We start from the raw sequence: 12,486 nt of genomic DNA, 5'->3' as shown, positions 1-12,486 counted from the left end.
AAATTAACACCATCTAGAAACTTCACCGTGCGCCGGATCGTGAAAATTAATGTTTATCTAAAAAAATCAGAAACTTCCAAAATGTGTTAACTTTTTTTTAATAAACTACTGTTCATACCAGGTGCATATGCACCCAGGAGCAGAACAGCACTCAAATTTCTTTGGCTTCTGATTCCCAATCGAGATATAAATCAGACCTATTACTGCAAATGAACAATACTCCAGTGGGAGTGACGAGGCACGAATCAAACTAAACCAACAGACCATCAGCCATTGGCATGACGCTCCTTTGGAACGAAACTTTCAGCCCGGAAGCAGCCGAGCACTGCAACCATTCACCCCTTCCAGACGAAGGTTGAAACATACCATCACTTTATCCAGCCTCAACATAAGTCAACTTTCGCCAAGTTTAGAACAACAACAGACTTCATCCGTATATAACAAGGGTATAAAACGAACTAGGGGAACATCGAATAAACCCTAAGAGAATCCAACAGCATCAGATCAAGACCAACAAGGTGGGCTGGCTGCAGAACGAGCCAGCCACATTCTTTTCAGTATATGTCGACTGGGAGAGAGAACCCTTTTATCTTTCGAGGACCTCTTCCTTCCCAGGGCAAGGCGCAACCCTTCTGGCGCATCAGGAGATCGCCGGGCGCAACATGGTGCGCTCAAGACTTCGGCCGCCCATAGGTTATCACCATCACATACTCTCCCCCAGAGGAGCCTACCGACGTCTGCAAATGGCGCGACGGGCCAACCCTCAGCCACCTATCCATCAGGTTGTGCACCGGTTGTATGGGGTTTATTGACTGCCCGCAGCAGCTCAGTTCAACCTGTAAACACCAAGATCAGGTACTGTTCACACAAGCCGTGGTTCTGGACTCGAGAAGAATAACTTAGATGCATAGCTATAGTAGCAGTAAGGTGATAAGAAATGCTGGTAAACATCAGGTGAGTTTGGACTTCTACTTCTAAGATGAAACTTCTAAATTTAAGAGCAAGCCAAAATTTACGCTGATTCCACTTTACAATAATGTGTGTTCTTCTACAAATAATGCTCATAGTTTTGGACAACTCGTAAAACATTAAGCAAAGGTAGAAGTCTCACCTCAGACTCACTTCCAAGACTGAGCTTCTGCATAATATACCTTTGGATGGATGATGCGGCTATACTTCCATCTCTATCATTAGAAAATGCATTAGCCACAACCGAAAAAACTGAAAGATGTATAGATGCAACATAACATAAACAACTGATGATTGCAACAATAAAAATTCAAGTGACCGCACCTACAAGGGGGGAGACTAATCAAACTATGTAAGTTGACTTTTCTATTTTGTTGTATTTTACTTTAATATATGCCAAAAAAGTTAGGTGCGTATTTACAGGAGAAATTTTGAAGCTCACTTGACTCCTCAGCCAAGTTACTTACACATTTTGTACAAACGGACTAAAGTGATCAGCAGGTGGCAAAGAACAACTTAACAAGCTTATAAGTTGTGACAACTGCATTACTACAAGACCATAAAGGAACAAGATGTGCAGCTATGCTTATCTCCAAATCTAAGCCCCTTCCATGTGCCCCCTTCTATGAGCTAGACAAAATCCACAATTATGAACTGATCACCAATTTCCACCCACTGGAAGGATACATACTTTGAAACTGAAACTAAATAAGATTTTGCAAATGAATTCATACTTGCATGGTACCATCGCCTAAGACCATGGCATAGTATCTCTGGACATAGTTTTCTTCTATCCAGGTTATTAGCATTCTTTCCTTGGTATTTTACAGTTTTCATGCTATTCCATTAGAAAGATACCATATAAGTTCAATAACCAAGTGCCAAGAGCATCCATTTAAAATGTGGATTTAAAGAACTATTGTGATAGATAAGATCATCAGCAGCAGAGCTGAGGAACATGAGCTTACTTTATTCTCAAATAATGGGCAGGTATCTGTGGCAAGGGTGGGACACCTTTCCTGAAAATATTTGAATGACAGAAGATCAAAGGGGAGGTGGGAGACACCTAAGATAATGTTTTCACTGAATTGAAGATAACTGATACTATAATCTTGACTTACTGCTCAAACGAGGCAATCAATGAGAACCATACGGGGTTCAGTGCCCTACTATTCTGGGCCTTCTGGCTAGCTGCAGCAACAGAAGTTGCATTCTTCGTCCGGCCAGTCCCTTTCTTTTTAAGCATTACTGGCTGTGGAGCATCTTTCTTGTCATCTTGAAATCTGGTCTTCCGTAGATTCTCCACGGGCTTCTCTTTGCTAGCATGTTCACTACTAGGAGATCCATTGGGCTGATCTCCCTTAACAGATGGACTTGACCTGAAGGACTTTGTTTTGCTTGCAGCCTCTACAAGACAGTTTAGAGGTTTCCATAGATCTGCCTTGTCCAAGTCCTTATCATCACCTGCTTTATCTTTATTAGAGTTATGACTTGACGTTTCTGCAATTGATGATGCCTGCAAATAATAATCACTGCTACTGATGACATGATGCACTAAATATACGTAGCTCATGCAAAACACAACAGCAAAGTAAGAAAAAAAATGTTAAAAAGCACATTATTCAGTCAGGATGCTACAGCCGTTTTTTTACCTTTCTTCTTGTTTGAGGCACTTTGCTCAAGCTGTCCAGCAAGCTTAAATTATCAGGATGCTTATTGGCGCTACCATTATCCCTTTCTACAGGATCAAGGATAGGACCAAGGCCACGTAATGCAGCGGCAGCCTTCCTAGTAACGGCTCTTGTTCGGCGCCCAGTCAAACCCGTTGTTATTCGAGGTGTGTCAACCACCAATGAAGAGATAGACCTCTCTTTCCTTTTAATAGGCAGTGTAACTGGAGATTCTTTAGCACCGATCTTATTTCTTTTCAATGGGAAAATTTTTGACCTCACGTCTTGTTTATTGTGATCAGCCCTAAAATCAAAATAACAAAAATGAATAGAAGAAAAGGCACAAGTTTAGAATGTAAAATAGCATTCACCATAATAAAATCCCCCAATTCAGAAGAGCTACATGATAAAGTCCCGATCCTAGCAGGAAAATAAGGGAAACAGATACTCAATTTAAAGTCAGTAAACATTACATACTCGGTCTCATACTATAGAATTCTATAAAAATATATCTAAAAATGACCTCACAAAAAGCAAATCCAGAAAAATAAACTATGCAAACAGCACTAGTATTTTAGACGAAAAGCAATTCATTACTACAGAAAGAGTTACATTTTGCCAGTATACAGATCAATATAAATGGTTTTCTCCATGAACAAATGCTTGAGAAAAGATCTTGAAACAGAGGTATAATGACAGCAAAGTTTTGGTATTAGTAACACTTAAAATGGTGTCAGTTATTGAAAACATAAAATGCTGCCAGATATGAAGAACACTCGAGGTCAACAGTGGATACATATATTTATAAGCAATTTTTATATCAAGCTTAGTGGAATATTCTGTTCCACAATGCATTGTCATAGTAGGAACCTTAGACGGAAGTATATTTCTAACATCATATAAGATAGTTCGCCAAATTGCAGGTGTACAGTTCATTGGCGTGTAACAATCCAGAAGGATGCTCAGAAAGCTTATATATATATTCCAGCTTTATTCAGAAAGCTGGGTAAATCGTTTATACTGCTATTGACTACCTTCAATCTGTAGTTCATTCCAACTATCTGTTTGATGATTTAAGATCAAAATTTAACTCTTAACATATTTTTATACAATGGAAATAGATGCTAACAGTAATCAATCAAGAGAACTTAGCAGTGAAGTAAAAAAAAGACAGAGCAAATAAACATGTATTATGACACTAGAAGACGTAAAAGAACATTTGATAAAGCAAACAATCTAACAGAACAAAAGTTTAACTTCATACAGTGTCTCCCACCCAAAAATATAAGATCAGGAGAAGAATACCTAAGCTTCTCAATTGGGGTGCAGCCGAGATCAATTTTACATACTGGACAATGGTCACACTCTTCATCATTAAGCTTCTTATAGATACACTTTCTACAAACTGCATGATGCCAAGAAAAAAGTTCGAAATAGTGAGGACTCAAGATGTGTGGATTTCATAGCATTGGTGCTTCATTATAGAGGGGTAAAGAAACTGCAGCGTGAAAATTCCTTTCTGTAGAAAACACAAAGAATGCTCTGAAGTGTCTGTACATGGAAGAAAATCATGCATGCAAATGAATGAAACCTGACTCTAGCCTTGACCATATAGCATAAAATTCCCCAAAACTGTTACAATTAAACAAAGGAGGTTGATCGACAAAAAATATCATTAACAATGTTTTTATAACAAAAATTGGATAGGAAAACATTGTAGTAAACTCCTGTGTCCTACAGATTTAAGCAAAGCAACAAGATGTGCGTGTTTTTTTTTCAGAAGTTAAAATGGAGATAATATTTCTATCAGCCAATTTGGAACTGTTATTTACTTAACATCCACACATGCCAATCTAAAAAAACAAGAAAAATAAATAAATAAACTAGGAGGAGGTGCGCAATAGATCAAAACCACCTATCTTTCCTCCAGTTACCAAAATGCCATTAATAAACTAACTACTGTACTTTTTAGTATCAGATATATATCAAAATGAGGTGTCTTCCAAGAAGCTTATTTTAGAACAAAGCTACAATTGGCTAGATAAAATGGTGAAGAGATTTTACAAAAAGGAGACAGAGCTCAAATGATAATCACACCCTAACCAAAATCAAGTAAAAGGAAACATTGTAGCAATAGATGTGACTATGTGATAGATCAGGTTCATGTATCATTTTACTGCAAGGATTTAAAGCTTGAATCATCTGCCCAAGAGATACCAATGTCACTCCTAACATCTAAACAAAGTGACAATGAAATAATTACAAACACCAGAAACAAATCAAGATTGACAATATCTCAAGGGCACACACGATATGAACAACTACAATTACTGAATTCATGCATGCATAATAATTAGATAGCTTGAAAATATTTACACAACGGTGATTCCACATTGGGGACCCCAAAGCAATGTGTACTGTTCCACCAATTACAGGCCAACATTGCAAGTACCCCGCGTGCAAAACAAAGCAATAGGCTAAAATCATCATTCCAATCTCTTACAGCATTAGTATAAATCATGAACTCGAGCTAGATGCTATCTCAGACCAGAGCACGGCAAGTTAATATAACATCACGAATAGTAGCAATGGGGAACTAAACAACTATCTGAACAAGATTATACGCACCAAAGCAGTTGACAGATTTGCACAACGATAACAAATCTACGTAAACCCATCCGTTGAACCGCAGATTGAATCTACAAGCATGGAAGTTACGAAACGAACACGAGGAACGAGTCCCCCAGATTGACGTGCAATCAAGAGGCGCACCCGCGACACGAGCATAACGCCAGAATCGGACGCACGCAAGAACAATGAACAATGCAAGAACCATGTAGGGGGTGGCAATACAGCATCCCCGGATCAGGGAATGGCGAGCTCGACGCAACCAAAACCGACGTCGCCGACGGCCGAATCCGGAGCCCCAAGAACGCGTCGAATCGCCGCCGCAATGCTCGACACCGCGGGAATCTTCGTAAAGATTTAAGCCTTCGATGCTACCGGCGGCGGCGGCGCCGTACTAGTTGCAGCGGTGGAGCGGGGTACTCACATGTGTGAAGGCACTCGGAGATGGTGGTGGCGTTGCGGAGCAGGCGGTGGCAGAGCTGGCACGTCATGCAGCGCGCGAGCTGCTCCCGCTTCACCATCACCACCCCGCTCCCCTCCACGGCCACGGGCCGCCGCCGCGGTCGCCCCCGCCCCCTCTTCACTCCCCTATCCGCCTGCGCCTCCGCCACCTTCACAGCATCCTCCTTCACCTGCTCCCCGTCAGCCTCCTCCATCACCTCCACCTCAGCCACCGCCGCCGCCGCCGCCATCGGTGTGTCCTCCGGCGGGGCCGGCGATGCGGGCCCGCTCTGCATGGCGTGGGGCCCCAGCGCAGCTAGCGCCACATGCTGCGGGGGCGCAAAAGCAGGGACTTTCTACCCGCCGCCTCTCCCCTGAGCGTTGAAATGGGAGGAGAGATCGAAGAAGAGGAGGACGCCGACGAGGTGGAAGAAGGGAGTTGAATATGAGAGAGAGAGAGAAATAAGTATTTGCGTATTAATCGAGGGAAGGGGGAAGGAGAAGAAACGGAGGACGGATGGAGAAGCCAGAGAGGTTAATTGCGTTGGTTTTATGTATGTATATATATTGAAATTGGTTTTCTATCCTTGCTTTTGTACTATATATTTTTTTCATTTGCTTTCCTTATCTTTTGCTGTATAAAACACAATAAGTCTGTATTAGGGGGTGTATAAACATATTTGTGTCGCAATATATATGGTGAGAAAAATGTGATGTGGTAAGGTTACCGAACATTTCTTCTGATATATGTTATGTATGGCTGGATCCAACACCGTGTTGATAAAAGCAAATATTTTGTATTATTTGCAGCACGAAGCTTTCAGAGATGTAACGGACAATAATAGGCGTATTGCCGTTTCCACTTTTGTCATGAAAAAATAGATGGCAGATAGTTGTTGCTTGTTGTCATCGATAACCGCTTTGCATGAATGTGATTAAATGGGCATATCATGATGATCCTTCGCCGTGAAGCGTAAAAAAATATAATAAGTACTACCTCTCAATTTACAGGGCGTGCACGTATTCCTAGGTCGTCAATTTGACCAACCTAATACAAGTCTATATTACAAAAAATATACCAACATAAACTTTGGAGTTTCTTCTTTCAAAAGGTATAATTTTTATGTTATATAGTTTATATTAGGGTGATAAAATTGACAACCTAGATATACGTGTAGGACTTGTAAACTGAAACGGAGGTAGTATATATATTATTAATGCCGCAATATACGCACGTTAGAAACGTATCTTGGCGTTATAATAAGCATATATATTATTAATGTCGCAATATAAGCACGTTAGAAATCGTATCTTAGTGTTGACAGTAACACTGTGATGACTATTGGGTTCCTTTTTTATGGATACATCCTGATTCCTGAGAAAATAGCTTCCTAACTAGTATATGTTCCTACAGTACGCAAAGCATGATAGAAATGGGTACATTGTCGTCGTAGAAAACCTTGATACTTGGCAGCCAAGTATTTTTTTTGTCTCATTGATAGTTGTATGTCTCTGCTCGAATTAAAATTAGTTCATCGTCATGGTGATCAATTCGGTTCTATATGTGTGCAAAAACAAACTAATACATTGTGTTCTATTAAAGGTAACTAGCTTATACATATAATAATGGAAATTGAATTCAGGCGCAAAAAATGGCAATTGAATACCTATGAAATCGATATTTTAATTTTGTGATTTTATTGTCTTCATTGTATTGTTCTCATTCTTTCTAGTGGTAATGACATAGTAAATACCCATTAATGGTGAGAAAATTGTGTCATGCTAAAGTTCATGAACTAAACTTCTCATACAGGCTGGATCCAGCAAATACCGTATCAATAAACACATATACTTTGTATCTTTTGTAGCGAAGTTTCTAGAACCGTAACGGGCAATAAAAGACATCCTACCATTTCCATTGTTTCCACCGAAAAAAGATGGTAGATAGCTATTTCTTTTGTCATCACGCTTTTGCATGGATATGATTAAATGGGCATCTCTTGGAGATCCTTCCCCTTGACGTGTAAAAAAATAAGCATGCAATATTAATATCGCAATATATGCTCATTAAAATCGAACCTTATGCGGAAATTAGTGGTGTGCTAACTATTTTGTGTATTCCTTTTGTTCTCTCTCTGGGTATATCTCGGAAAACTAAATTTCTTTAGTAGCTAGAGCATGATAAAAAAAAGGACATCATTGTTGTTTCATTGATAGTCGGTGTCTCTGCTTGGGTCAAAACTAGTTCACCATGTCGTGGTGACCATCGAGGTTCTATTTGCGTGCAAAACAAACTAATGCATCATATTTTATTATGACTAACAAGCTTGCATAGTATAAATAGTGACAGTCTAGCTAATTTTGCTCGTACCAAAGGTAGAACCATGACTTGGTTGGGTTCTGGTCCTGAGGAAATTGTCCAGTTAGCTACTCATGATTGTAATTCTATGAGTTGAGTAATACAAGTTATTCACCCGCAAAAAAAGTTGTACCTTAGTGCCAAGAGTAGTGTTCTAATGACTCTTTTTTTTTCTTGCTCTATATACATATTGTAAAAATATTTTCTTAACTTATCTATGTTCCTTGAGTAGGAAAAGGAATGATATACACATTGTCGTGGTATACAATCTTTATTACTTGGTAGCTAGCTACAATTTGTCTCATTGATAGTCATTGTCTCTACTTGGGTCTAAATTAGTTCACCATGTCAGGGTGATCATCTAAGGTTCTATTTGTGTGAAAAGTAAACTAGTATATATGTTCTATTATGGCTAACAAGCTTGTATCATACAGATATGGCCCTTTAATACATATTCATCACTTTTGTTTAGCAATTTTTGCATCTTTCCATAGCTCTTTGTTGTTCAATTGCAATTTTAGCAAGTTTTTTGTAGCTAGGTTTTGCTTCACATTCAGAGTCGTCATCACTTGAATTACTAAAGTAAGCTTCTCGTGAGGTTACCTTGTCACCTCTTGCCATGAAGCAATAGGTGGGAGTGTAGTCGTCAGCATAGTCTTCAGTGTTGGTGGAGTCACCCTTTTCTTCATGGTCGAAGATGGACTTGCTGAGAACTGCGTAGCGAGAGCCAAGCTTGCTACCCTAGAGTCGGATTCCTCCTTAGATTCCTCAGCTTCCTCAGGTTCTTCCTCAGAATCCATTTCCTTCCCAATGAAAGCACGAGCTCTGACGGAGGCGCTTTTCTTCTTCGATGATGACTTTGATGAAGACTTTGAAGATTTCTTCTTTTTCTCATCAGTGTCGTCATCCTTGCTAGACTTCTTCTTCTTTGAGCCCTTTTTCCAAAGGGGCAGTCAACGATGTAATGGCCTGGCTTCTTGCATTTGTGACAAGTTCTCTTATCGTAGTCTCGATCAAAGCTTCTCAAGTGTTCTTCGAGTCATACTTTGAAGACTTTCCAAATCGATTTCTCTTGGAAAACTTCTGGAACTTCCTCACAAGCATAGCCAGCTCTCTGCCACTTTTCTCAACGCTATTGAAAGTGCTAACAACACTTAAGCTATATTTTGGTGTGATGACAATGTGGTTAGTTGAACTAATATCGGTTGCTAAAGTTTATCTCAGGTTATTGGTTCTAAGTGCCCGTGATGGAGATGTGCGACCCCCCATTTCAAAAAGGACAAAGGCGTGGTCCTTCGACGCTTCGAAGGTTTAGTTTTGGTTTGCTTTGAGTCGTAGGAAAGACCGCACTATTAAGAGGGGTCTATGTGGATAAATGTTGTGTGGGAATGCCTTTGCCGAGCCTTACTCTCTTACCCTTCCCACTCCAACCACCTCATATGAACCTAGTGTGTGTGTTGTGGTACTCAGAAAGTTGCAACAGTAAGTTACTGGGTACCCCGTGTGCACGGGGTACTGGGTAACTCTCTGGGTACCCCGTGCGCACGGGGTCTTTTGACCCTCATGCGCATGGGGTACTGGGTAACTCTCTGGGTACCCCATGCGCACGGGGTCTTTTGACCCCCGTGCGCACGGGGGGTGCGATTGTCTCTGGATACCCCGTGCGCATGGGGCTGACTTAGCCCGTGCGCACGGGGTCTTTTGACCCCCGTGCGCATGGGGGGTGCGATTGTCTCTGGATACCCCGTGCGCATGGGGCTGACTTAGCCCGTGCGCATGGGGTCCAACGGGCAGAAATCCCCACCAGCCCATGAACACTATAAAAGGCCTTTCTTCCTCCTCCAACCTTCAACCCTACTACACCCCATTTTGCTCAATACTCTCAATCCCTCCACCCATACTTGTTGAAACTTTGGGGATTGGGAGAGCAAGACCCGATCTACAACTTGACCAAACCAAATCGTGTTCCCCGCAACATTTCTTCCCCATTGACTTGTTACTCTTGGAGCTTGGGCTCCTAGGCGGTTAGAGGTTCCTCCAGAAGCTTCCTTTCTTTTGGTGTGCTTCGGAGAAGTTTGTAAAGGTGTGGTGGTCGCCTTCAAGACCAACCCTGAGTGGTTCGAGACTCATCCATTAGGGGTGACTCGAAGGAGAATACGGTGAGCCTTTGGTGGCATTCCGCAAGCTTTGGCTCTAGCACCGCTCCAAACGGAGATTAGCTCTTCCCCAAGGAAGAGTGCTCGGGTTAAAATCCGCGTCCTCATCTCACTTGTGGTTAATCCTTTCCCGCACCTTTCTTTGTTGTTGTATGCTTGTTGGCTTGCTAAGTAGTTTGTTGCCTAGCTTTTCTTCTTGGAGCTTGCTTGTCATATAGGTTGCATTCACCTAGTTGCATATCTAGTGAACTCTTTTATCTGCTAAGCCTTAAAATCTACAAGAAAGATTAAAATTTGTAGTCTCCTATTCACCCCTCCTCTAGTCGACCGTATCGATCCTTTCAATTGGTATCAGAGCCTCGTGCTCTAATATAAGGTTTTACAACCTTAGAGGATATGGTCGATCTAGGGAATGAGGGAGGTAGCCTAACCATTGCGGGGGATGGTCAAAACCAACCCCCCGCCGCGACTGAGACACTTGGTGCTCCGGTCGTTGCTCCTGCCGCTACTACTAACCCGAATGTCCCCTTGACCGCGGCCGATCTTCTTTCAATGTTTGCGGACCTCAAAGTCTCTATGTTGAAAGAGGTTCATGCCCCGGTCAAGGAGGAAATTGATGCTCGCCTAAAGCCATCAACGTCCGCATCAAACTCGTTTAACCCAAATGAGGTTCATGATGCGGATGACTCGAGGGAACCTCTTGCTTCCCCGGCTCATACTCAAGTTCCCGAGTACAATGATGTGGAACCCTTTTACTCTCCTCAACCCTTGCAACATCCCCACATTAATCCTGTTGGGCCTCCGCCCCTTTGAAAGCTAATGCATTTGCTAAGTGGAAGCTAGATATGGATTCTCACATGTGCAGTGCTTCAACTCAATTGTGGTGGATTGTGGTCAATGGATTCAACCCCAAGGACCCAATGAATCTCACTCCAAGGGAATTAGTTGAAGATCAACTCAATGCTACCCGCACACAACATGCTTCGCAACGCTGTGACTGAAGACTATAGTGATTCCATTGCTCTTCTCAAAACCGCAAAGGAAATTTGGGATTGCCTTGAGGAGGCTCTTGAAGGAGATGAAGCAATTCGAAGATCTCGGTTGGCCTTGCTCAAACAAGAAGTCAATCTCTTTGTGAGGAATGAGGGTGAGTCCGCAGAAGAGGTTTACCGAAGGTTGAAGTCCCTTGTGCTCAACTTGAGAACCTTTGGGTGCACTTGGGCAAATGATGAATTCATCAAGTTCAAGTTCATAGATGCTATGGTTCTCACAGAACATACCATGGTCATGATGGTTCATCAACGCCCGGACTATCACAAGTTGACTTCGGCTCAAGTTGTTTCCACCTTCTCTACCCATATTCTTTTGGAAACCAAGTCCAAGAAAACATTTGCAATAGCTCAAGCAACCAAGAACTCCAATCTTGCCTTCAAGGCCAAGAAAGTGATGAGCCAATCCTTAAGGGAGGAAGAAGTGAGTGAAGAGATATGTGAGGAGGATAATGATACCTCGTGCCCGGCAAATGATTTTGCAGAAGACTTGGCTCTCTTAGTCAAGAAGTACTCCGGGACCATGGCAAACAAAGGAAGAAATCTTCAAGGAAGATCTTTTGGACGAAGAAATGCTACAATTGTGATAGCCCAAGACACTTTGTTCATGATTGTCCATATGAGAGACGTGAAGACAAGTCCGAGAAGCTTGTGCTTAAGAAGAAGAAGTTCACCAAGTTTGCAAAGAGGAAGGATGACAAGGCTCTTGTTCATGAAGAATACATGTCTGGAGATGAAGATGACGGTGATGATGATCAAGTGGGCACGGCCGCCTTCGCCATGCATGCCACTACCTCCTCCTCCACCACCGGCCTCTTCGACTCTCCAAACGAGGACAAGCCATTCACTCATCGATGCCTCATGGCCAAAGAGGTAAAAACAAAGTCCAAACCCAAGAGACCCGACAACTACACTCCCAATGTCTCATGTGAGATAGTGGAGGATGAGTGTGAGGAGGGTGTGGATAATGATGAGGAATCCTTAATGGCTTTCATGAAAACTCTTCATGGTGAAGCTCGTGCTCGTTTTGGCGATCTCCTTAAGTCACTCACCGAACGCGATGACTTTATTGAGAACGTTGAGAACCTCCTTATAGAGGAAAAAGAGAGAGTTGATCTCCTCGGGCACGAATGAGGGAGTCCTGGATTAGGGGGTGTTCGGGTAGCCGGACTATACCTTCAGTCGGACTCCTGGACTATGAAGATACAAGATTG

The 12,486-nt window shown here is 42.0% G+C and overlaps 1 protein-coding gene across 1 annotated transcript; it reads right to left on the bottom strand.

Moving 5' to 3' along the window:
- Positions 1 to 355: 355 nt before the first annotated feature.
- Positions 356 to 6,199, bottom strand: LOC119299315 (E3 ubiquitin protein ligase DRIP2-like). The gene is made up of 7 exons (XM_037576552.1): positions 5,692 to 6,199; positions 3,945 to 4,044; positions 2,622 to 2,943; positions 2,091 to 2,485; positions 1,938 to 1,988; positions 1,112 to 1,184; positions 356 to 836 (listed from the first exon to the last, which is right to left on the bottom strand). The coding sequence occupies exons 1-7, from the start codon at positions 6,002 to 6,004 to the stop codon at positions 672 to 674; spliced, it is 1,419 nt and encodes a 472-aa protein (XP_037432449.1). The 5' UTR covers positions 6,005 to 6,199; the 3' UTR covers positions 356 to 671.
- Between the last annotated feature and the right edge of the window lie 6,287 nt (positions 6,200 to 12,486).

The sequence above is a fragment of the Triticum dicoccoides genome, chromosome 5A, assembly GCF_002162155.2.
Source record: "Triticum dicoccoides isolate Atlit2015 ecotype Zavitan chromosome 5A, WEW_v2.0, whole genome shotgun sequence".
Taxonomy (NCBI): domain Eukaryota; kingdom Viridiplantae; phylum Streptophyta; class Magnoliopsida; order Poales; family Poaceae; genus Triticum; species Triticum dicoccoides.
This window is presented reverse-complemented; position numbering and strand designations above follow the sequence as displayed.

What these genes read in the sequence shown, in the direction of transcription:
- LOC119299315 (XM_037576552.1), bottom strand. Translation starts at nt 6,004, where the DNA reads ATGCAGAGCGGGCCCGCATCGCCGGCCCCGCCGGAGGACACACCGATG. An exon ending in TGCCTCAAACAAGAAGAAAG is followed by an intron (nt 2,486 to 2,621) that starts GTAAAAAAACGG and finishes TATTATTTGCAG; the next exon opens with GCATCATCAATTGCAGAAAC. An exon ending in TTGATTGCCTCGTTTGAGCA is followed by an intron (nt 1,989 to 2,090) that starts GTAAGTCAAGAT and finishes AAATATTTTCAG; the next exon opens with GAAAGGTGTCCCACCCTTGC.